This window comes from Lampetra planeri, chromosome 22, assembly GCF_965212315.1.
Source record: "Lampetra planeri chromosome 22, kcLamPlan1.2.h2, whole genome shotgun sequence".
Taxonomy (NCBI): domain Eukaryota; kingdom Metazoa; phylum Chordata; class Hyperoartia; order Petromyzontiformes; family Petromyzontidae; genus Lampetra; species Lampetra planeri.
This window is the reverse complement of record NC_136128.1, coordinates 8,991,720-9,017,246: the sequence shown is the minus strand read 5'-3', so window position 1 is coordinate 9,017,246 and position 25,527 is coordinate 8,991,720. Positions and strand designations below refer to the sequence as shown.

At 46.6% G+C, this 25,527-nt stretch overlaps 1 protein-coding gene across 8 annotated transcripts in view; it reads right to left on the bottom strand.

Moving 5' to 3' along the window:
* The window catches only part of LOC144724983 (centrosome and spindle pole associated protein 1-like), a 40,163-nt gene that overhangs the window by 4,155 nt on the left and 10,481 nt on the right, over window positions 1-25,527 (bottom strand). For 5 of the 8 annotated variants that reach the window (XM_078604358.1, XM_078604356.1, XM_078604357.1 and 2 more), the window contains exons 7-28: window positions 23,136-23,266; window positions 20,853-20,992; window positions 19,836-19,932; window positions 16,362-16,382; window positions 15,833-15,890; window positions 13,848-14,145; window positions 12,906-13,068; window positions 11,822-12,008; window positions 11,338-11,485; window positions 10,693-10,851; window positions 9,941-10,053; window positions 8,645-8,794; window positions 7,755-7,907; window positions 6,437-6,511; window positions 4,798-5,013; window positions 4,252-4,318; window positions 3,740-3,872; window positions 2,934-3,094; window positions 2,508-2,591; window positions 1,733-1,782; window positions 1,432-1,504; window positions 515-675 (exon numbers count right to left, since the gene is read on the bottom strand). In XM_078604358.1, coding sequence (XP_078460484.1) covers window positions 515-675; window positions 1,432-1,504; window positions 1,733-1,782; window positions 2,508-2,591; window positions 2,934-3,094; window positions 3,740-3,872; window positions 4,252-4,318; window positions 4,798-5,013; window positions 6,437-6,511; window positions 7,755-7,907; window positions 8,645-8,794; window positions 9,941-10,053; window positions 10,693-10,851; window positions 11,338-11,485; window positions 11,822-12,008; window positions 12,906-13,068; window positions 13,848-14,145; window positions 15,833-15,890; window positions 16,362-16,382; window positions 19,836-19,932; window positions 20,853-20,992; window positions 23,136-23,266 — 2,838 coding nt within the window. The remainder of the gene's footprint in view (window positions 1-514; window positions 676-1,431; window positions 1,505-1,732; window positions 1,783-2,507; window positions 2,592-2,933; window positions 3,095-3,739; window positions 3,873-4,251; window positions 4,319-4,797; window positions 5,014-6,436; window positions 6,512-7,754; window positions 7,908-8,644; window positions 8,795-9,940; window positions 10,054-10,692; window positions 10,852-11,337; window positions 11,486-11,821; window positions 12,009-12,905; window positions 13,069-13,847; window positions 14,146-15,832; window positions 15,891-16,361; window positions 16,383-19,835; window positions 19,933-20,852; window positions 20,993-23,135; window positions 23,267-25,527) is intronic. The other 3 variants (XM_078604360.1, XM_078604362.1, XM_078604361.1) reach the window with 3 other exon arrangements.

Genomic DNA, 25,527 nt, shown 5'->3' with positions numbered 1-25,527 from the left:
AGTCTACTTGGGCTTTTGGGGCAAGTGATGTTAGTGAGCACCCTGTGAAAACATCAGGCCTGTAAGAATGGGGGCCTCAGGCCTGTAAGAATGGGGGCCTCAGGCCTGTGAGGATGAGGACCTCAGGCCTATAAAGATTTGGATATAAGGCCTGTAAGGATGGGGACCTCATGTCTGTAAGGATGGAGACCTCAGGCCTGCAAAGATTGGGATCCCAGGCCTGTAAGGATGGGGACCTCAGGCCTGTAAAGATTGGGATCCCAGGCTTGTAAGGATGGAGACCTCAGGCCTGCAAAGATTGGGATCCCAGGCCTGTAAGGATGGGAACCTCAGGCCTGCAAAGATTGGGATCCCAGGCCTCTAAGGATGGAGACCTCAGGCCTGTAAGGATGGGAACCTCAGGCCTGTAAGAATGGAGACCTCAGGCCTCTAAGGATGGGGGGACCTCAGGCCTGTAAAAGATGTAACCCAAACGATGAGTTTACCGTTCATGCTGCAAAGTTTAACGACGCACCTGGCGCTGCTCCAGGGGGACTCTGTGTCTTTGCCGTCGCCTCTCACGAGGGGAAATTCCGATGTCTCTGGACTCCGGTTCCCAATCCCAAGCTCCATCCTGGCCTGCAGTGGGAGCTTGATATCCCTTTGCATCCGTTGGGAAGACCTCCCCAAATGCACCTGACCACAGGAAAGATATGCTGATCAAACACACACACTCTCGACATCTAATGCTTTCACGTGAATGAGCGGGTTTTGTCTTCTCCTGATCTACTCACTTCCCCATTTCACCTCAGACGTCGCAACCGGGTACCCGATACCCGTACCCTAGCCGATACCCGGCTATCCGTACCCGGCCGGGTATCGGGTAGGGTAACCCGTACCCGGCTGGGTACGGGTACCCGTTTGCAACCCTGGTGCGGCCGGGTACGGGTACAGAATCAAAACCCGTTTGCGACCTCTGTTTCACCTCCACCAATGTCAAGGGCTTGATCTACCAGATTGTTTAATCTGTACTGGGTTCAACCACCATAGTCCAAGACACGTGTCCCTATATACTCATTTCCTGACACGTCTCATTTTGGAACTGCCTCCCATCATCTTATTTCCCAAGTTCGTATAACCATTAGTGCTCTTAGCTGCTGGCCACTTTTTGTTACAGGCCTTCATGGGTACTGGTGGAGATCGGGTGGCATTCCGGAAATGTCTTCTCTGCATCGCCTGGAGGTGTCTCGTATCGAGCAGTATTGGCTGTCGGTGCTGCCAGGCCAAAAATGTGAATTTGTGACAATCAAAATCGTTGCATGCCAACTAACGACCTTCATTCTTGCACAAATTGTATCACGGGCACAAGCTCATATGTGGACACTTTGTGCTCATGCTCAGTGCCAGCTGTGAAGTGCCTCGTGTGCTGTGGCCTAAGTCCCAGAGACTTACCGATGAACGCGCTGTCCGATTGCAGCATTGAAGACCTGGAAGCTCTCACTCCCTCATCTTCTGGCGGCAAATGCTGAGCAAACACAAATGCTTATTGTTTCTTCACCGCGAGACACACATACTTCTGTTTTTGCATAGATCTATAGGAGCTATGCGAGCCATACGTGAAACCATGCATCATTGTATCAAACTTAAATAATAAATATGTAACATAGATGACGCCATCTAACATTTTACACGGCAGGTGAGAGTGTTGTCTTATGTGTTGTTCAGTGGGTGATTGTCCTGTTTAGCCACGTACCAAACCCAGGTCTCTTGTTTTCATTCCAAGAACTTGGTTCTCAAAAGAGCCTGTTTTCAAAAAATGGAAGAAAAAAAAATCAGCTATTTATCCAGCAAAAACTTCCTTGTGGCGGAAATTATTTTTATCACAAGAACCATGCTTTGGGATGTTTGGCCAATTCCTCTATAAGATGCTACGATTTGAGAAAGAAAAAACAAATTTTTATTTATTTATATCATCTAAATGCAATTGCTTCTCAAGATGTTGTATTGACGTGTAGGCACATTTATTTTACAGACAGACAGAGGCAGTGAGTCTTCAGCGAAGGGAAAAAAAGGAAGGTTTTGAGCCTAGAATTTAACAGGGGCATAGAGGGGAGTTCCAGAATATGGGAGCAGCAGAGAACAATGATATACCTCCTCACTGACCAAAGGTTGGCTGAGGTCTTTTACATAAAGCCTTGGTTGCTGGAGCAAAGTGTGCATGCAGAGGGAGGTAGGACGGTCTTGATGATGGTGAGTGTGATCTTGAAATTGATCCGGGATTGGAGGGAGTGAAGTTTTGGAGTGATGTGACCTCGTCTATGGACGCAGGCGAGAAGTCTGCCCGTGGCATTTTGGATCACGTAGAGTTTGGAGTTGAGGAATTTGGAGCGAGGACATAGACGAGATCGTTGCATTAGCCTTGTCGATATATCATGCAGGCAAATGTTGGATAAGACCAACTGACGAATGATAGAATTGAATAAGCTTAACACTGCCCAAACCGAGCAGTGCCGGGGCCACCCTCTCACCGGGGTCCGGGCGACGCATTGCGTCGTGCCGTCTCCTTTGGTCCCGAACGAGTGCCGATCGCTGGATGTCCAGCAGCTCATCATCTGCACAGCGTCGCCAGCATTGCAAACAGAATACACGCACGCATGCACGCACGCCTTGATTAGATTTTTTTGCCGAGCATTGGTCAACAACTTGGTAAAATTGCCCGGTTGTCTATAGGTTAAGGCTTGAATAACAACACAACTTTAAGACAACATTTTACAAAAATGGGACCATCATCATGAGAGTTACCATGACCCACCCGCTAGAGAAACACACGGATGGACATCAAGACAGATGGACAGATAGCCAGACGTATTTATGGACATGGCGAGAGAGCGAATACATGATTGGAAAGTGAAAAAATAATATTTACAGACAACTGCACGGACAGTCTTCTGTACCTGGGTAATTGAGGGTGGGTGGTGGGGGATGGTGGCCAGCGTGCGGCCCATGTTGAGGGACGCCCTTGGAGCTAGGTCGACGCACTGGGGCCTGGACGCGCATCCTCGCCAGCTCAAACACATCGCGAGACGCTGCCCTGCTGTGTGCACTCTTCTGGGCCCTGACGGAACACGAGACGCCACGGTCAACCCCGGTCGTCATCCCTCGTTGTAACATCCACAGCAATAGTAAATAATTACAACGCAAATTCGTTTATCGCAACAATTGTCAAATGCTCTTTGGTTCTTTCGGTGAAGTCACGTAGGTAGAATTTTTTTTATAGATCACGACATTTCGATCGCAACACAAGCAATCGTCGTCAGGTGCTGACAACCACAGCAAGAAAACTGCTGAAGTAGGCTGTAGTTGTCTCACCTGATGCCGATTGCTTGTGTTGCGATCGAAACGTTGGGATCTATTATCTTTTCTACCTATGTGACTTTACCGAAAGAACCAAAGAGTATGGATTCCTGAAGTCACGAAAGCTTCAAATCAAAATTGTCAAATGATTAAAAATTAATCTTCTTGGTTCTTTCGGTAAAGTCACGTAGAAGGGAAATAATAAAATAATAAAAATAAAACATAATAACATAATTCTCACGACGTTTTAATTTCCCTTCTACGTGACTTTACCGAAAGAACCAAGAAGATGAATCCCTGCAGTCATGAAAGCTTTAAATCGAGATTAAAAATTCGATATCGCACCGTGCAAAATGATATCGCGGCAATCCTGCCGGTGTGTTACTGTGGGGCAAAGGGCACAGACCCCGCTCCGCTCCGTGCGTCCCGGTGCTCCTCGCTGGACTCCTGCTGCCGCAGCTGACTCTCCAGACGGCGCTGTTCGTTCTGCAGCTGTTTCCGGAAGAGCGAGAGTTCGCCCAGCACGTCCGTGCCCATTCCTGCAGGGACAGTCGCCCCAACAGCTTGCACTACCTCGCGGCGAATTCACCCGGCAATACCGCCACTCGTCGCGCTACTTTACACTTGGAGCTTGAGAAGCAAGGCTGCGATCACCAGTTCAAGAGATAATGGTAAAGTTTATATATTCTTGGTTCTTTCGGTAAAGTCACGTGACTTTACCGAAAGAACCAAGAATATGAATCCCTGCAGTCACGAAAGCTTTAAATCAAAAGTTTATATAGTTCTGTGTATTTGCAAAGAACTGAGATTCTGTGTGCAAATTACATGTGTTCCCACATGCAAATCTGTGTGTACAGATGTGCAAATCTGTGCTGCAATGTGTGATTCTTTGTGGTCGGACATGCGATTCCGACTCACCCTCTGTACGCAGCTGATTGCGTCGCGCAGGAACCGGCGGAGACCCTCGTCCCGTGCTCACACCGTCCTGCCAACAGCAGCGTGGCGTCAATGTGCAACAACGCATTAACCTCACACGTTCAACAAACCACAAAGCGCACACGGTTCAGTGTGGCCAAATCTGTAAATTATGAGAATAACTCATCAAAACAGATTTAATTGTTTTTCGTATTAGCCAAGCTTATGGACCCCATAGTGTGGAAGTGGGAACTTCACATATATGGTTCCCAGAAACAAGACTTTGCAGCAGTGAACACTGGTGACTATACTGTACTGATGAGTGCTAAAAAGATGAAACCGTTCTTCAATTGTCAATCTGTATCACTGCTGCCTGTCAGTTGGTTATATTTGCTCAAATTCGTTTTTATGGGGACCTCAGACAAGAGGACCACAATGCACTTCTTCAGGTACTGATGTTTTTTTTGTATAATCAACAAAGACTGACTGCTGTTCACATATTTGCGTATGTTGTTTGGAACCTCCAAGCGGCCGTCATAGCCGACTCACGTTTGCCGTAGTGGTCGCCCGGCTGTGCAGGTCAGCTGGGTGCCTCTCCCGGCTGAGTGGCGGCTCGGAGCGAGGGCTCATGTCGGCTCTGCGAGATGACACGCCCGGGCTCGCGTATCTGTCCTCTTGCACCTGAATGCCATTTCCCTGCTCCTCCCGAGTGCCAGGAAAGCCTTGCTTCTTCACAAGTGCTGGAATGGGCGGTGATGCCCCACGCTGCATCAAAGACAAAGGTCCTCTGTTTAGCCATATACACTTTTTGGGGCCAAGAGTTGTTCATAAGCGGTGGTGGTGTGGCCAATACGTTGTTGTCTCCCAATTTGAAGTTCACACGTGGCACTAAGTACTCGCTTAAGGTTGACTCAACCTAGGCAGGGCTCAGGACATAGCTCAGATACCACCAGCTACTGCCAAAATCTTTGGCCAAGGAATGGAGTTGATAGTCGACTGCGCAAACCACTGTGCCACCGCACTCTGCTACGCTGTACCGTACACATTAAAACACACGTACATATGCAAACACATGCAGTGATAACGAGAGCCAGCAAACATTTTTTACGTACGTTTACCAGTAAATAAGAAACCACAATTGATCCATGATTCACAGTGCGAGTACAAAGAATAAACTCAAGAGCGTGGTTCTCCATGTGATGTTATAAATTATTGAAGAAAAACACTTAAGGACTGAAAGCCCCAGTAAATTCATCGGTCTGGTCGTAGTGCATTGCCCAGAGTAAAAGTGACGCCCGGTCTCTTTTCCGATTTATTGAAATTGTGATATCGGTATTGCGTTGGGAGCCAAATACTCAATATGGAAATCTCGCAACAGAGTGAACCCCCTTTTGTCAGACAAGAGCTGATAATAGATTTGTGACAATCCACTTGAAAAACATTTCAAGTGGCCTTTTCATCGTTTACAGAGTATGGGGTGCACGTTCCTACACACTCTGCCAAGAGACTGTCGCATGACAGTCAAAGCAATATTTTGAATTCTCAGACCTGGAATTGAGACAAATTTAATGCAGCTCAAAATTGAACGCCACGGTCATTGGTAACGAGGTTGAGATCATCATATCGCTGCACTAAAATAAAATCTGGTTTGTGCATGCCTGGATTTAAACCAGGGATGTCAGCGGTACTGACTTGGCGTTCTGACCTTTGAGCCACCCAAGGCATCTCCAGAATCAATTTATTATAATCTGAATACACTGGGGCTTTGAGTTCAGGCACACACAGAAAAGAGGACAGGGTGGGCAGGTAAACATCTCCACATGCGTTAAGACTCAAGTGCAAATTAATAAAACGTGTGGACACATATTTATAAAGAGGAATACTGAGGAATCAATCTTATCCCATGGCCACAAAGAAGCACTCCTGCTTTGCCTTGCTGCAAGAAGTACAGCAGGAAGCATGCAACAATCTGTGTGCATAGTGCAGAGTTGGCAGTCGGTGAGGTTAATGAACAGGTCTCTTCTGAAAAAAGATCCGTGCCGCAAATAAAAGCAGGAGCGCTTCTTTGTGAAACCCGCCGGTTTAGTAAGGTTCATGCCCTAATCAAGGTTAACCACCTTTCGAGAAACATAAATATTTGTTTAGTTGAATAAAAAGCACACACAGGGCCAGAGCTGCACACACAGACCGTTGACTGGTGGTCAGTAGCACCAGCCTCGTTCCTTTGTTGTCGCCTGGCCTGTGGATTCTGTGCAGAACTTGTCTTTGGGAGGAAACAAATAAAAGCAAAAGAGCATTTCAGGCGCCGACAAGCAGAGGCCACGCTTGTCTTCCGACCCGGTTTGTTGTGACACATGCTAGCGTTACAGACGTATCAAGGCTGTGGATGTAACACACGAGACTCGTCACTGCCATCGGCTTCATCTGCGCGTTCGGTTAAGCTGAAGTTAAGCTGTGCAACTTTCCTGCATGCAAATTTGCTATGGTCAACAATGCAACTTTGTTGTTACCGGTGGTCATGCCATGAGATGAAGTGTCCATTTTTCAACTCTTGCAGAGCGCTGCATCACATCGTGTTATAGAATTGCCCGTGGAAGCAGATATCACAGAACTACTTCTGAGATACCCTCAAGTTACTATTTTGTTTATTATCCACGTTTGCCAGGAGGCAGTCAAGGCAATTTTTGTAACTCTTAAAAACTGGGATTTTGGCTATTTAAGTGAAAAAGAAAGTGTATGAATGTGTTTTTTGTGTCACTGATGACTGTACTGAGAACATCAACTCCCTATACTTGAGAACACAACTTAAACAAGGGTATCTGAAAACTTTTGTTCGACTCCAGGATCTCAGCGGTGCCAGATCAATACACTAAAATGTTAACTTTAGATTCATTGCTTCTGTTTTACAGCATACTTTTCAAATGCTTGCACAATACTGAGCCATCAACGCAACCATTAACCATTAAGGCAATCTCTGCCTGTGTCTTTCATTATTAATAAAGTATCGTGAATAAAGTATAGGCTGGGAGGCGTTTATCTTGTTACCAGACAGACTAGCCCAGGGACCATAGTTTGTGCTGATTCAACTTTTCAATAATACAACTATCCAGGGAATTTAGGCAAGGGAAAAGTGAGAACACGAGAAAATGAACCAAAAGTGTTATTTACTTTTTTAAAGACACTAATCTGCCACGTTTGTACAGTTTGCCATGATGACCTCATGACCCCATCCAGCCAATCAGATCACACGTGTTTGCTTGCGCAATAAAACATCCGCATGAAGGCATTTGACCAAAGTAGCTCCGAGCACCTTTATTAATGTATTCGCCTTCATTTGCTTTGCATTGCAGCGCACGTTACGTGGAGCGGAACGCACACACGGCAGCGTTGCTTTTACGCAGCAATATTCCAGGAAAATTGCACACGAAAATTCAACTCCAGGTTGCGGACTGCGACGGTGCGCGGTGGATTGCGGCGGGTCGTGGAGGGGGCAGCGCAGCACTCACCGTCTCGACCTCTTCGCGACGAGCCTGCCTCTCTCGCTCAAACTGCCGCCGGTACTCATCGGTCCTCTTCTCCTCGTCCTCCCGCCGCTTGCGCTCCACCTCCTTCTTGCGCTCCTCTGCCTCACGAGCAAGCTCCTCGTTCTTGATCCTTTGCTGCTCGGGGATCCGACGCAGAGGACCGCGTGGGGCATGAAGACACTCTGAAAGTAATTCACTTAAAAGTAATTTGTCCGAGCCAACTAACATTCTGGGAATTTTTTAAAATTTGTATTTCTTTAATATTGATTTATGTTTGGTCGCATTTGAAATTGCAAGTGATCGTTAAGCTGCTGCAATTTCATGTTATGTACACATAGGACTACGTGTGATATTTTGCTGTACTTTATTTAATTGATTTTGTAATTTTATTGACTCAGGTCACTCTTTGCAAATTAGACTATATTGGTTTCTTGAGTTCTAACCTGGTTAGTTAGACTATATAGTACATAATCAAACGTTACTGTGCAGCAGAGGTGAGTTTATAATAGATGTCATTTTATCTACCAGAGTGCTAGTGGCAGGGCATGTTCACTGGTTCAAATATTACATTCACAATACATGTATCGAATCCTGCATCTCAGAAAGATTACTTACGATTCATGCAAGTTAAATGTTGCGAAATTAAAATTTGATTTTATCTGTGTACTCTGGTTTCTTCCCAGTTCCACACAAAGCACTTGGGACTCAGCGAAGCCTTCCTGTATAAATACAAGTAATGACTTTTATCATTTCTGTAAAATTTGAATGACATCGCTGATATGGTGCGTGGAGTCGTAGAATCTTCAGAATAAAATCTCTTTCACCCCGACTAAGAGAGCAAACAAAGTGTCAAATACAAAAGGGCAAGTTACCTCCTCCTCCTTCTTGCGTTTCTTCTCGGCTTCCTCCTCGTACTCGCGCTGGATTCGCTCACGCTGTTCGGTTAGACGTCGCTCCTCCCTCTCCTCCTCCTCTCGGATCTTTTCGCGCTCCTCCGCTTCCCGCTTCCGCTTCTCCTCGATCTGAGCAAGGTGGACGAAAGAAATCGTCTGTTGCTCGCACGTCGGCTTTCAATTAATCGTCTCTCAAGCTCTCGCGCGAACTATCCCAGGTGGATTTGAGGCCTTTATGCAATGGTGGATTAAGAAATGGCCGTACACATCACTATATTGTGGGGATGATGTATGATGTACAGACTAATTGTTTCCTCCATTAACATCATACATCTTCCTTCAAAACAATATCCTGAAGCAGAAGATTAGTGCTGGATATAGTCACATTTGCGAATGTGATTTATAACTTTGATCATTACGTGTGTATCGGTAGTTTAATGTTAATTTGCCATTTCATTGAGAAATGGCAAATTAAATCTTGGCGTGGTCTGGGATTCTTTTTTTTTGCTGTCTTACTCTTTGGTTCTTTCGGTAAAGTCAAGTAGGTATTAAATAAAATAAATTAAATCACGACGTTTCGGGCGCAACACAAGCGTCTGTCATCAGGTGGGACAACCACAGCAAGAAACAATTGCTGAAGTGGGCAAAAGGGGCTGCTGCAACAAGAGGCCATATAGGCAAGAGAAGGAAGGGAGGAACCAGGGAGGAGAGACAGGGAGGGTTGGGGTGTGGGGTAGGGGGAGTGGAGGCTACAAGTAAGAAGCAAGCATGGCAGAAAATGCCGGGGTGGGGAGGGGAAGTGGGCAGGGCTGGGAGTGGGAGGGTTAGAAAACTGGAGATGCGGATATGAAGGCAGGCCAAAAGCAATTATGGTTTTACCTGGTTAATAACATCCTTCAAATGATTGCTCAATCTGTATCCATCTTCCCGGTTGAAGTTATGTCTATGTTTATATATCTGGATGGCTTCATGAACAAACCTTTAATAGTAGCCCGAAGGTTTTGCTGTCTTGCCCAATCTTGATAAATAGGACTTGTATAATTAACGTGTTTATTTATATTTAGTGTTTGGCTTACAATTTGATCTATTTTGCACAATCAGACCGTTTTTTTAATTGTTTCCTGTTGTAATTTGTTGACCACCACCCACCCCCCCACAAAACTGGACATCTGAGAAAAAAAGCTTCATATCTCATCGGATTCCTCCTGCAGTCTGTATAAAAGATTCTGATCCTGTAATGATTATGAGGAGAGTACGTGTTGGTGAATGGTTAACCTGCTGCTTAAGGAAGTCCTTGTACCGCTCTTGCTCAGCGGCTTGCGGAGGTAGGGACGGGTCCAAAAGTGTGCCCCCTCGCGGTGTCTGCCCACTCCCATCTCCGTGCACAGCTGTGAAATGGGACGGCAGAGGTGTTATACAAGCCCATGCAAAATTTAAATGTATTCAACTTAATATAGATGCCGATGCATCTCAAGACGTTAAATCAATTATTGCGAAGCTCCCAGGTCAGTGAGAATTATTTCACTCGGCAAGAAAGCGACAACCAATTGCAAGAGAGGAAGGGACATAAACACAATGATAAAAACACAACATAAATTAATTCAATACAATAATTAATTATTCCAAACAAAAAATATCACTCAAGAAATGCACATATACACAGCAGAAGGTAAACACAATGAAAAAAACATGTAGAACATGTGCAAAGTTTACATTTTAAAACAATTAAAGAGTTCGAATCATGTTATTTAAATTACAACGCACTTAAACGAAGATGCAATCAAACACCAAAGCGTTATTTCTTTTCGATACACACCTAGGCTGTGGTAATAACATATTTATAGGTTAGAATACATTCACAATTGAAAATGCTTTGAAAATTATCATCACTTGTAACGATTGCTGGTTGTACAGCGGAAAAGATGTATTAAATACAGGGGCAACGTGAGACCGGAAACCTAGAGGCAGCCTTTGTATCCTGCTCAACATGGAGGCAAGGGGGCCACCACTGCTGTGCGAGTGCGTACCTGCGTCGTCAGGTGTGCCGGGACGGTGGTCGCCGTGGTTGTAGAGTTGTGGATCGAAGGAGGAGGGGGTGCCTCTTGAGTCCGGCGCCACACGGCGCGCCGACTTTAGCGGGTTGTGCACCGCAGCCTCGTTCTGCCGCCGCATCTGCTTGAGGTCGGCTGCACAGATGGGCGATACGGCTTTCTGTCGCCACCAGGCACGCGATGGTTCACCCTCCGCCAGAAATTCACCAGATGCCGATCATTAAAGTTCTTCCCATTTTCAAGAATACAAGAAGGAAGAAGCATGCTTGAACGGGCAAAGATGAAAATGCTAAGATGGATGTTGGGAATATCTGTCAGAGAAAAGAGGAGGGTTTACTAATCTGAGTGAGCAAGAAAGGCAGGTTAGACACAGATGGTGTGGGCATGATGTGACACAATGAGGACGCAATTACAAGGCTATGGCGATGCCGGTGCAGGGAAGGTCGGGGACCGAGGGCAAAGATACAAGGATGCCGTGGAACGAGATACAAGAACAGTGGATGTGATGAGAGAAGAGTTACAGAAGTAGAAGTACAAGGAGAGAGAGTATCCGAGCATCAGAGAAGGAGAATTTAGAAGATTCACCCACATGACAGGTGACGTTGGAAGCCCCGCACTCACTGACAAGGTTGCCGTGGTCATCGCGTAGAGGAGCCCCTCCGCCTCCCTTGCCCCAGGGGTTGTATGTGTTGGCCTCCGCCTCCAGCCGCGCATCCTGCCGGTCTCGCTCCATCCGCTCCCTGCGCTTCTTCTCCTCCGTATCCTTTATCTGCCGCGTATATTCCACGCCGGTCACGCAAGGCCAGGTCAGTGGCTCATGACCCCACGCATGGTGGTCGGGGGGGGGGGGGATAGGTCAGCCCGAAAAGCAAGTCGATGCTCAATTGTTCAGGTTGTTGCCCCACAACTTCTGCCTTTGCTAGAGGTGTAATGATTTGTTGATTAATATCACTTTTTTGGAAAAGGTGGGCATACCAAACTTTTACCCCACCACAGACTACCTGCCCATCAACTGGCAGTGGTGTACCCAATTATATTGCTAGGTGGGCCCTCAAAATCCGAGGGCCCGGGCTGCACCCACCAAAGCCTCACCCATACGTCTTACCTGCCTTTGCAGATCCTCCTGGTATTTGTTGAAGGAGCCTCTTCTCCCCTCAGTGTTGTTCGTTTCCCCGAGTCCACCGAGGCCGATCGTCAGCCCCGGGAAGCCTCGTGGGAGCTGCGCAACCTGGGGTGGCGGCCCTAGGACTGTGTTATATTGAGCCTGGCCCAACGCGGCCTGCGACCAAGTACTGGACACACACAGCAATTGCACGAAGAGACAACAAGAGGAACATGGGGATCAGCTAACAGAGCAGAACGGTGGAAACGCTATTCTGGAAATTACTTCGGCATGCTACATCCATCTCTCGCCTTATTTTGTGACAACAACGGTGAGTCGTTGCATCTTAATTGTATAAACCTGTTCATAATATAGAATTATTCAGAATACGTGCATGTTGTACTCTGGTGGTAGTGCCTTACACCTATAATCCCAACTCCAAGCCAGCCTAGAGTGAGAAATTAAGCCTTGTAGTGCGGTATGAATATGTGCCCAAGGCATTGGATAGAGAAGCAATCACAGGCAGAATAGATAAGGCATTAAGTAATGGGAGGTCATGTGCAATGTGAACAAGCAAAAGTTCAGACCCTAGTAGTAGTAGATGAGAAGTGATAGCCACACAATGAGTGCAGCATGACTGGGGTGGCTACAGAAAGCCGTGGTTAAGAAGCATATATCAGACTTTGACATTGTACTTCTGAATAAATGATATTATCAGAATCAGAATATGTATTTATCCTGGAAGAATCTGATAAGCTATGAAGCTCTTTTTCACATATGTCCAGTAGGGGCAGGTAAGAATGTTACAAAAACAAGTCATTACAAAAGCATGATAGTAGGGAAAAGTACAAGAAAGGTAAACAAATCACCCAAAAAACATACAAATGAAACTAAATCAAATCCATTCTACCTGACAAAGCCTACCGATTAATTAACTTGTTTTTCAGAAGTGACCCGGCCACAAATGATAGCTCAACAAAGTGGCTTATCATTTGGACATTTAAAGCAACAATCTAAACAATCTAAATGCATATTTCTAAATGTGGAGAGAAAAACGGGAGACCCGGAGAACTGTGAAACCACTCACCCCGTGAGAGGCAAGCCCATGTTTTGCTGGGGTGGTAGTACCGCCTGAGAAGGGTGAACGCCCCCGTCCCACTGGTTGGTGAAATTCGCCGCAAGAGGAGGGCCGTTGACTTGACCGTAATAGGGCAGGGGCGGCTGACCTTGACCGAGGCGCCCAGGTTCAACTGCAGTGTGAAAATGAGCATGAGACATGATCAAATAACAAAAGTAACTAAACACATTCAACAATACCACTGCCGTAAAATAAAACACATGTTCGGTGACGTTTCGGGCATTGGACCTTCCTCATAGCACGGTCACATTTATTAGACAGTTTGATCAAACTGAAGTTTTCAACATTCACCATGAGCAGAAAAATACAAGCAGCACAATGTTGTGGAGATGTAGCAAGAATAGCACTGTTACAGCAAATTTGCATCTTGTGAAGGTTTGTGAATTAGACACTTATTGCACATTGGGATCAATCTGGTGGTAGATAAACACAAAACGTCAGTCATAGTCACACTATACATGGATAATGGTACTTTACACAGGAGCGCCAGTTGTGTCCAGACGGGGGAAGCACTTACAGGTGGTAACGTAAACAAAACCGGAGTTCTGAGCAATCTACAGGGATGGACAGGGGTGACAGTGATGCTTCAGATGATGGCAAGCACATTCAGGGGAAGGATGGTACCAATTCACAGACAGCATCAAAATATGGGGGGGTAGCAGATATGTATAAGACGGTGGCAATAAGTTTCATGGTGGAGGGCAGTAATGCACAACAGTTGTAACAAAACGGAAACGAGTGGCAATAACGCAGGGGATGACAGTAATTTACACAAGGGGCATTACTATTGTGCAAGGTGGGTGAGGGTGAAAGTGATGCAGAGGAGACCGTAGTAATGTTCAGCGACAGATATTTGCAGGGGGGGGGGAGGGGGGAATGAAACCAACGTACATGGTGGCAAGCCAGGCTCCAGTGGATTATGCACGGCATAGTAGTAGTAGGCTGGGTCGTACGGTGTGGCGAAAGATGCCGGATAAAACCGCCCGCCAGGCCCAGGTAAGGCGGCAGTGCGGGCCCCCTGGAGGCCGTTGGTATGGCGATGAGCAGCGGCGTCATTCTCATTGTCCGGGGGAGGAGGCGTGTGGAAGGCGCGGCGGGGCCGGTCCGGGGGCGGGATGTCTTGAGGCGGCATGGGGAAGCGTGGCCGCTCAGTCGTACCGGAGCCCAACATTTTCAGCATTCGCAACGGCTGCGGGGGATCCAGAGGAAATGGAAGTAAGTGGGAGGAGGACGAGGTGGCGGCAGGGGTGGGGATCGGAGTCATGTAGAAGATGTGGGAGATCGGAAGAGCGGTAAGAACCGAAGGAGGGAAGGAAAGATGGTGATTTTGTTGAAGTGGGATGGGGAAAAAAACAATTTGGGAAGAAGAGTGCAGTGTGATAGGAGAAAGGAAAAGAGTGTGAGGAATGGAGGATTGGACAGATTACTCATGAGTAAACAAGACCATTAATCAATGCGAGAATAGGGTCAGAAGAACAAAAGGCACAGAGCCAAAGGTTAAATGGGAGAAAATATGGCAAATTCAGCTATTTGTTTAGGAGCATTGTTCATACTGAAGAAGACACGGACTGCCATGCATATGTCACAGCAAATCACATTTGTGGAATCGATAATCCAAGACATGGAATTTGTCACTTCAGTCGTGCACAAAACCCATTACCTCATCGTCTGCGTCCTGAAAGGCAGTATGCAAAGGGGGATTAAAGGCTGCCATAATTAGACTTGGACAGTTTTTGGTTCTTAACACATGGAGATAGAAAAAAAATATTAATAAAAATTCAAGCAAAAAACCACGACGTTTCGATCGCAACACAAGCGGTCTTCATCAGGCGGAGAGAAATGAGGGGGCAAGCCTCCAAATGCAACTGCTTATAAGGGCTTTCAGAGTGAGCAAAGCTGTGCGGCTGTGTGGCTATGCGATCGAAACGTCGTGGTTTTTTGCTTTAATTTTTATTTTTTTTATTTTCTATCTACGTCACTTTACCGAAAGAACCAAGAATATGAATTCCTGCAGTCACGCAAATTTTAAGGCAACATTTTCCACGTGGACTTTGTGTATTCATTCTTCAGCCACGCATTCAAAGTCACTGACATTTTTAATTATTTATTTCTTTATAAATAGTTATAACATAGTTTGCATAAACATAATTTTGCCAACAGTTAATGAAATGTAAATGTGCAAAAAAACTGAATGAATTTGAAATGTGCACAAGACTGGCGGTCTAATGCAATGAAACACTGAAAAAGAAAATGGTGCGATATCATTTTTTATTCAGGAAAGCTCCGCTGAGTCTCAAGACTTTTTTTGGGAGGGTCCTGCATTAGGATGTTTGGAAAATCCAAGTTTTACGGATAACTTCGTGGAAGAAAACCAGAGTATCTAGACAACTGTCCTGCCATCGCCTAGCTTCCTTGCAGAACAGCATGCTTGGGAGTTTTCACCAATTTGCACTATCACCCGACCCTTGCATGGAAAGCACTGGATGTTCTGCGTGCACCCCCACACCCACAATTTGTTTTAAGGTTTTTCAACTAAGGTTAAAAGCATTTATGCATATAGCTGTGTCCATCCATGACATGTGGGGTGCAATAACTTTCCGAAAGAAGAGCCAATGTGCACCAAACTGTAGTATAATGTTGTGTTGATGTTAAGGACTTACCCTAAAAAAAACTGGTAAAAACATTCAAAAAGTTGCACAAAACCTGGAGATGTAAACCAGTGCAAAATGGCCTACGTTAAAAAAAGATAACTGTCGGCTTCTGCACTGCTAAAAAAAGTACGTCTGAGAACAAGCATATGTTGGAAAGTCTTCCATAATCCACGTGTGTGCAAGATCTTTTAAAATATTTGTTTAAGTCCGTGTGTGCATTCTTACATCCTTCTGAGGGTCCACTACTCCCGATACTGGCACGGCCAGGTTCCATTGCTTCTCCCTAAAAAGAAAACCACACGTTAATAATTTCTTTACAATACATGCGTACGTATGGTCATTTCTCACATCGTGAAAATACAGCATGGGACACAGAACCAAATAATCCCAAAATGTAACATAAGCCATTGGACCATTACAGTTTAGAAAGGTTATTCCACAACAGTGTGGTTCAATACATGTGAGCCCATTTCATCGCCGTGTCCAATATGCTTATTTTTCCGTTACCATGGCATTATTCATATATGTATGTTGAACTACATAGCACGGGTGTATTGATGTATCAATCCGTACAATTATATTGATTCTCACAATCACGACACATGCAAGAATCATGTTAACAACATAACGATTATGAAATCGAGTCATAACCTCGAATTGTAACAATGAATTGAATGGCATGGCGATAAAACGCTACGCCCCAAATACACAGCACTCTTATTGGCACTCTCAACGGCAGCCAGTCAACACATACTCATTGCACGTCCTTGGGCTCCTGACCGCACGGCACAGGGAAAAGAAAAAAAAATTAACAAAAGAACAACTCCACCAATATATGAGTGACACTTTAACTTTTTGTAATAAAAAAAATCCCTTTGTTTTCACAGCCGGCATTCGTAGCCAACGGTAAAACCCTATTACTAAAAACCTCAGAGGCGAAGCATTAAATTAAACTGTGCCACAGCTGCCACTGTGGATTCGGGCACTCGTGGCTTAGGCCTTCGCTTAAGACCGTTCCTCCCGCGCGTGCTATGCACTACGTTTATTTAAGAAATGTTTTGATCCAGCCAGGTGGCTCAGTAGCAGAGCAAGCGACTCAAAATTAAAAGGTTGCAAATTTTCATCTTGGTTGGGGGTTGACTCAGCCAATTTCCCACTGAGCACCCTCTTTAAGAAAGGCCGAGATACAATGGCATGTCCAATGTAGATCATACGTGTGATCGTTGAAAACATATGCGAATAGATTTTTTTTAAATTGAACCGTCCACTATTAGTATTTATACAAATGTAGTATTAGCAGCCATGGTGATAATACTGTTCTACAGGCTACGTGGACAGTAACACTCGTAAATAGCACCAATGAAAACAAATAAAATCAGTTTAATGCAAGTGGTTTTAGATTTATGCAAAAGATATTTGTTCCAAGTCTGATAACAATAAATAACAGCCTATGAGAATCTACTGAGCGGAGCAGTGGTGCAGTGGTATAAGGGCATTGTGCTATGAATCCAGCTGCCCGAGTTCATGTCCTGGCTATGGCTAATAGCAGTGGCGGGTACAAGTGAACCAGTCCTGGCATCTCCCCCCACCACTTTTCCTACGCTAAGCTAAGTAGGGTCAAACAACACCCATAAGTAGCATGGCAAATGGGGAAGCCTTCATCCAGTAATAGATTGACCAAGTACAGTAAAACCTTGGATTGCGAGTAACTTGGTCTGCGAGTGTTTTGCAAGACGAGCAAACATTTTAAATAAATATTAATTTGATAAACGAGCGAGGTCTTGCAATACGAGTAGTACGTGTCTACGCTTTGTCTGCCGAGCGTCACGTGATCACAACTGATATACGAGTGCTTTGGATTACAAAACACGTTTCTGGAACGAATTATGCTCGCAATCCAAAGTTTTACTGTACTGCGAATTCTTATTTCAATCCTTTGTTCCTACCTCAATTTGCATTCTAGCATCCAACATAAAGCAATTAATTTGACCGATAACCCTGCACTCAAATCACTCGAATCACGAAGTTGTATCTTCATGATGATTTTATTGCGACTGTGGTGCCACCGCCGCGAAGCAACTCTGCAAGCGCCGCGACTCCCCCCTGGCCCCACGCTGAGCACACACACGGAGCACCTGAGCACCCACACGCAGCGCACACATGTAGTGTCCTGGCGGGGGATCGCCTGGCGCAACGTGTTTTCATCCAAAGGGTCCCTAGGAGGAAAGTCCCACGGTTTCCCCGTGCCATGAGAGTGGCCGACCCTCGCAGGACAGATCACATTGCGGTGCCCCCGAGTTGGCTTAAATTGTATGGGCGCAAAATGAAAAGGTTCACTGGGCCAGCCGCAATGAGTTATTCACGACATCGGGAGGGACTGAGGGTGTAATGTTAAGCAAGAAGAGCAGATCATGAGGTCAGGAGAATCGCAGCGCCACTGCCGCCCATCTCGACCCTCATACCGAATACATACTCGCAGGTACACACTTGCAGGGTGTGTGTTTGCCAGCCGGGTGCCCTTCCAGACAATGAGCAACGAGGGATAATGGGTGGCCGGCGCTGCCACCGCGGCACTCCACGGAGGACACGTTAACAGGGGGCGGTAACCACAGGTAGGCGCACGATTGGCCGCACGGTACAATGCCACCCCTGTCCTTTGAAGTTAGGGGAATAGGCCATGCAGGAGAAGGTACAAGTGAGCGATGGCACAGGTAAGTGCACGATTGGCTGCGTGGTACGACGTCATCCCGGGCCTTTGAAGTTAAGGGAATAAAAAGAGTAGCCCGGGATGATTTTCGCTCTCTTGTCTTCAACCTCTGGGCCGCCAAGACCCACTCCCTGTCGTCCTGCCTCCTCGAACCGCTCGCAGCATCTGTGTGATGCCAGCGAGTGCTGCTATGAGGCAGTGATAGGTAAAGTTTTCTCTCGTCCTTTTCCGTCCGACTCTCACAGCGTCCGTGCGACGCCGCGAGTACAGCTCCGAGGTACGTGGTAGGACGTTTGAGTGACTGGGCACTTAGGCAGCAGTAGGCTAGGCGTTAGCGTTGGCTGTGGTGTACGCGCGTGTTAGGAAATAGTCGCCCGCAGGTGCGAGAGCGTTCACGCGCCTGTGTTAGCTGTGGTGTGCATGGGTGTGTGGTTTAACTCCGTGCGGCGGTGAGCCAGCAGCACGAGTATGTCCCTCAGAGAGGGCGCTAGGGCGGGGGGCCCGATCACTCGGTCGGCGGGGACCCAGCGGGAGCCGACCGACGCGGTGGAGGAGGGAGTGGAAGGGGCGAACATCGCACCCCACCTGCCTAGTGAGGGCGGTGGGGTGGACTTCGGCCCCCACACTACTCACACCGTCATCGTTTCGATGAATTCTACACCTTGACAACTCCAACCACGTCAAGGCCTTGGGTCTCTCATCTGTACCGTGTTGAACCACAACACTGCAGGACGAAAACTTCACTATCTCCCTTTGGTACTCAAAATGCTCGATTTCAGAACTCTTCCATCGTCCCTTTTCCCAAGTTACACAAACCCTTGCTAATTAAAATAAACGTGTTCGTTCCTAACTGCTATCGTGTCATTAGTAGTTTTAGCTGAGATCAGGTTTGCATTATAGGCCTTTGGGCCTGTGAAAAAAAAAAACTATCACCCGACAGGTAAAAAATTTAAATACCATATTCTACAGATTATAAGACTCTAAGGTAAGTAGGAAGCATCCCAAACTTTTGCTCGAGTCAATAAAAGTAGACAAATCTGGTCTCGCAAGACAAAGACGAATACGAAGATCCCCTGTATAGCCTTAACAGACTGTTGGTGGCAAGTGCTGTTTGCGAGCACATATGAAGGCTGGCACGTCACACGGGGGAGTGGGTGGCCAGCACTACGCCGGGCTACCTTTGTCTCCCGAGTGGCAAAGTTCACACTTTGCACCGGGTACTCATTTGAGGCTGAGTCAACGTAGGGGAGGCCCAGGACCGATTCAGATAATCGTCACTGGTGTTGGCCGCGAGTGGGAATCAAACTCGGATCGCCCGGTTCGCAGCGCAGCGCGCTAGCAGTTGCACTATACCGCTCCCCACATGGTCTCAAAAACAAACAAATTTACACGCACCGACCGGATTCATTATAAGATGCACCCCCAACGTTTCCTCTCAATAATAGGCGGGTGGGGGGGAAGTTGCGTCTTATAATCCGGAGAATACGCTGCGCATTTGTCAACCTGCAACGAGTGTATTACCGCCGCTTGTTCTGCTCCCTCTCGGCCATCTGCTCCAGTAGGTCCAGGCGATAGCGCTCCTTCCTCCGCTTGTCAACGCTGCACCTACCCTCGTGAACTGCAGATAGGGTGGAGATGGTGGCTGTGAATGTCACCTACGTCATGAATCATCGCACCACTGCTCCCCCCTTTCTTGCACTTAAACTGTCACATTTTGATTAATATTTTTGCATCTTCAATTATTTTGTTTTGTCTTGTAATAACACAATAATTAAAATAAAATACTGTAGATATGACAAATTTATTTAGTACTTTACAAACTTTTTCCAGTGTAATCAATGGCGAGGCAGTTATACGACATCATACTTTTTAATATATATACACACATTTATTATTAATTGCACACTGTGTATAATGGACAGCATGTGCATTATCAGAGGAATAAGGTGTAAAGTTGCAATAATTAGCAAACTTATGGCAGATTTACGTGGACTGAACTAGAGTGTGAAAAACTTTTAAGTACACTTTATGCATACTGAAATTACAGCAAGCACAAAAATAATACAACAAAATTGTGAAATACAATTACAAAGCTATGGGAACTGAAATTGTTAATAATCATCATATCGGTAATCATCATATCGGTAACATTAATGTTGAACAATATCATAAAAAAAAAATGTGGCAATCCTAGTACTAGACCAGCAGTACTCAACCCGTGGGTGCAGGCTGCGGCATGGATATTATTTGGATAAATTACTAATCAATGGCTCAGTAGCCTCCTGTAGGCTAATGATGTGTCACTCCACTACATCCTACACTCTATCAAGTTTGAGCCACATATGAAGTTTAGTATCAGAGGCACATGCCAACATGTTGTTCTGGATGCAGCCAGTGTTGCTATTATACGTAATATAATTTCGCATCTTACGAATAATGTCTGCAAGAGCTGCCGCCACCACGACTGCTCTGTGTGCGTATTTCTCAGTGGGGTATGTGTGAGACGAGGCTTCGTGGTTGGGCGATGGGGCGACCTACCAGGCAGGATGCCGTGGGCACGCGCAGGGGCGTGCATAGGCGCGTGTCGCGTGCCGGCTGACTTGGTGCGCTCCTCCCGTTCCTCCCGCTCTCCCACCGGTTCCGCACCGGACTGGTGCCGGGCACTCATGTGGCGAAGCCTTTGTGGGCACGCCACAGGGTTAATATACGTGTCACATTTAAAAATGTTTAAGTTATATCCACACCTTGTGATTAAAATTACAATAACAACACTTTGTTCTAAACACTATTCAGACAATACGCAGACAGCTCTATATGTAACTAGTTAACTGTTCTTGTGAATTCATTCCATATGCCCGTGTAGAGGACTCAGTCTACCAGATTGACTGTTTCGTCTCATCCATACTGTGTGCATCTACTGCACTGCAGGTCACAACAACGCACTCACAATCACTCACCACACTGCGGGGCCAAATCACTTCTCTTTCTGCTTTTTTGGTCGCACTGCTCGACTTCGGAATAACCTTCCATCGTCTCTTTTCCAAAGTTCTCATAAAATTGCTCAAGTTTAGAAACGTATTCTCAGATTTTTTCGGTAAAGTCACGTAGGTAAAAACATTAAAATTAATGAAAGTAAAATAAAACAAAACAAAATAAAATTCACGACGTTTCGGAGGCAACACAAGTCTCCGTCATCAGGTGGGACCGTCACAGCCGAATTAGCTGCATCAAGCGTCGTGAATTTTATTTTGTTTTGTTTTATTTTACTTTCATTAATTTTAATGTTTTTACCTACGTGACTTTACCGAAAAAATCTGAGAATATGAATCATTGCAGTCACGAAAGCTTCAAATCTAGAATTTAGAAACGTAATTAAGGCTTATCTATTATGCATTAAATAGTGCTGTCTGTCGCTGGCCCCTTTATGTTTTGGGCCATTGGATCTGTTCACAGCAACCGTGGTTTTACTTAAAAAATAAGTTTTTTCAACAAATTCGCTTCAGCTTCCTATTTGCCTAGTGACTTTACAGTTCGGTGTAATCAATGTAATCACGATAAACTAAAGTTTCCCCAAACAGTGTGTAGTTTTGAGCAGCCATTCTGAAGCCATTTGTTCTAACTTGCTGACCTGCCCTCCTGGTCATCTGTGAAAAAGAGCTTCATAGCTCATCGGATTCTTCCACGATAAAAAAAAAAGATTCTGATTCTGATTATTCAGTCTCAAGACTATTTCAGGAGCATTCAGTATTCGAATTTTTGGATAATTAAACTTTAATAAGTGCTTTAACATATGGGCGGAAACGGCAGGACTTAGATGGGAATAAAAATAAAACGCACGCTGCATATTAGGGAATAACAATCAGAGGTCTGCACAGAAAAGTTCACGAAGTTGCTTACATGTCATGAATTTGGAAGTTTCACACAGTTATGTGATCCACCAACCGTTGCCTCCAAAGCGCTGGACTAAAGCCACATGCCACGACATGAGAGTGTAATCAAATATTATTTTACAAAACGATTGCACGATATCAGCAAAATGTGGGTATTAAATAAATGCATATATTTTTCTGAAATAAATAACATATGGTCCATCGACCAAATGACCTTTCATTACTTGGAGCCCCACATGTTCATGGAAGGTTCATGTCAACACCAGACAGGCCACTGGCATTTGTTTCATGAGCCACACAATGCTGATAAGACTCAAGGACTGATCCATGTAGCTATTTTGGCTGTTATTCCAACTATTTTTGCAAAATAGAAACCAAAATTCCACATCAAATTGGAAACAATCAGCCACCACTCATCGAATAATTGCGGAATCGTCCAAATTTGATGGAATTTTCAACGATTTTGGAACATCGTCAATCGCGATTCGAACGCGTAGAGGGCATGGCGCCTCATTCCGCAACGTTGTAAAAATCTCGATTTAAAGCTTTCGTGACTGCAGGGATTCATCTTCTTGGTTCTTTCGGTAAAGTCACGTAGAAGGGAAAATAATAAAAACAAAACATAATAAAATAATTCTCACGACGTTTCAGTCACAACGCAAGCAGCCGTCCTCAGGTGAAGAACAGGTCTATCGAGAAGACCTGTTCTTCACCTGAGGACGGCTGCTTGCGTTGTTTATTATGTTTTATTTTTATTATTTTATTATTTCCATTCTACTTGACTTTACCGAAAGAACCAAGAAGAAGTTGTAAAATTCGTTCCACGCTTATTTTCCAGCATCTGATAATCATTGGTGAACATACAATCTGACCGGTGGTTCCAAAACGCATGGACCAAAGTCAACGAGCATTCCCCGCACTGTCGTCTCACCGGGCGGTCCAGGGATCCCCTAGTCCATCCTCGAACGAGACGACCCTGCCCCTCCGGTGCTCATTGAGCAGCTCCTCGTACGCCTCCATCGATGTCGCCTCATCCTTCTTGCGCGAAGAGGTCTCATCCTGCTGCAACAGTGCACGGTCAACATAGAGACCCCAACGTTTCTTACTGGGGTTTCGCTGTAAGCGGTTCTCAACCCGGAATGGATGTTGTGTGGCAGAAATGTATAATGTGCATGGGGAACATATGTGCCATATCGCGGCAACAAAACACTTATACACAACTTGAAACAAATGCCTAGGTCACTGTGTAATAAACGACTGGACCACGATGTCTGTCCCAGTGTCCTTTATTATTCGGTTCGTGCTGTACACCCACACGGCTGTCTTTACTCTGTAGCTTCTCCACGGTGCTGACTCCAATGTCGGCCCGATCCACAACAGCAGCTCCGCTGCTGTTTCTCTCACACAGCCCCCCTTGGCTGTACTCTCTGCTGCTCTTCTCCCTCCGCAGCTCTCACAGCTTCTTGCCCTCTCTCTCTCTCTCCGCAGCTCCTCCTGGCAGCCACACCGCTGCCTCTAACAAGCAGCCCCCTCTCTCTCTCTCTCCGCAGCTCCTCCTGGCAGCCACACCGCTGCCTCTAACACGCAGCCCTCCTGGCTGTCTCCTCTCCAGCTGCACACCACTCCGCAGCTTCCTCTTATCTTCGGGGTTGGCTCCCGATCGCCGTCGGCGCCCCCCCTCTCCACACTTGCCCGCGTGGCCTCACTCTTTTCCGCTCACACCCCGACTACCTTCCCCTTCCGGTTTACCCGCTTAAAGCCCCGAACCTTACCCCCACGTCACATGACTCCACCCCCCGTGACGTCACCTCCGGAAGGTCGCTTACGCCCGCATTACACCACCCTCCCCCGTAGAAAAATCCCAGCCGACCTCGGCTGACCAATAGCAAATCGTAATGCGGCGAACCGAGCTTCCCCCCCTAAAGGACACTAAGCATATAATGTAACAGCAAGAACAACAACAACGCAATCAACATCAACGATCGTACAAAAGCATGCAATAAATACAACTGTAAGAAAAAAATAACAAGACAGCAACAATCAACGAAACGTAAGCGATTTGGAACGTGTGCGGGTCGCCGGCCCGTCCCGGACGGTCGGCGGCCCACTCGCAGAACGGGAACGCGATGAAAGTCGAGGAACGACAGGGGGTAATCCCCCTGTCGCAGCTGGAAGTCCACCGCCGTCCTGTGTCTCTAAAGAGTTAGTCTTGGGCTCGTCCTGTGACCGTGCCCGCAGCTGGGTCGGAAGGGCTGCAGGGCTCGAAGGTCCCGCAGACCTGGCAGGCGTCCTCCGAGCAGGGCCCCTCGTCCCCCGCAATGTCACGGCCGGCCTGTCTGGAACAGGTACGACAGGCGCTCTAGCGAGATCAATGGACGCAGGCAGGGGAGAGTCAGCAGCAACAGACCCCGGCAAGGCAATATTGGGGGATGACGCATCATGTAAGGGAGCAACATATGGTTTCAAGCGCGACGTATGCACAACCCAGCGACGAGACCCAATCTGGACGCGTGCTGTCTGTGGGTTGGGAACCGCAATGAGGCGTACGGGACCATGCCAGGGTTTGTGCAATTTCGGCGAGGTCCCCGGACGTACCTGTGGACAATGAAGCCAGGCTAGGTCCCCAACCTTCCAAGGGCACTCCCCCTCAGACCGTCGCGCATATCGCTCGTTCCGGGCCTGGGCTTTGGCCGTAGCCACGCGGGCATTCTCCCGCGCCTCCGTGACTCGGCGAACCGTGTCCTGGATGTATTCAGGAAGTGGTTTCCGAGGTCCCTTCACCCCAGTTCCCAATTGCACATCCACCGGCGGCACGTTTTCCCGACCATACATAAGGTAAAACGGCGAATATCCTGTAGCCGCATGAGGCGTCATCCTGTACGCCGAAAGCACCCCGGGGATGTGCAGATCCCAATCTGATTGTTGTTCACTCACGGTATGGCAAAGCATGGCAGACAATGTCCTGTTCAGCCGTTCAACCATACCATCCGTCTGCGGATGGTATGGGGATGTCCGTACTTTCTTAGTCCCAAGGCCCGCGCACACTTCCGCCAATAATTTAGAAGAGAAATTCCTGCCCTGGTCCGTGAGGAGTCTCTCAGGCGCCCCCTTATCCATAATATACCCAAACAAAAAGGCGTCGGTAATGGCCGCGGCCGACTGATCGGGCAACGGCCAGGCCATCGGCCAACGGGAGAGGTACTCAACCCCTACCAGCAAATATTTATTACCCCTCGCCGATGGTGGAAAAGGTCCCAATATGTCCAGTGCCACCAATTCATTGACTCGAGACACCTGAATCGACTGGAGAGGCGGCACGTAAG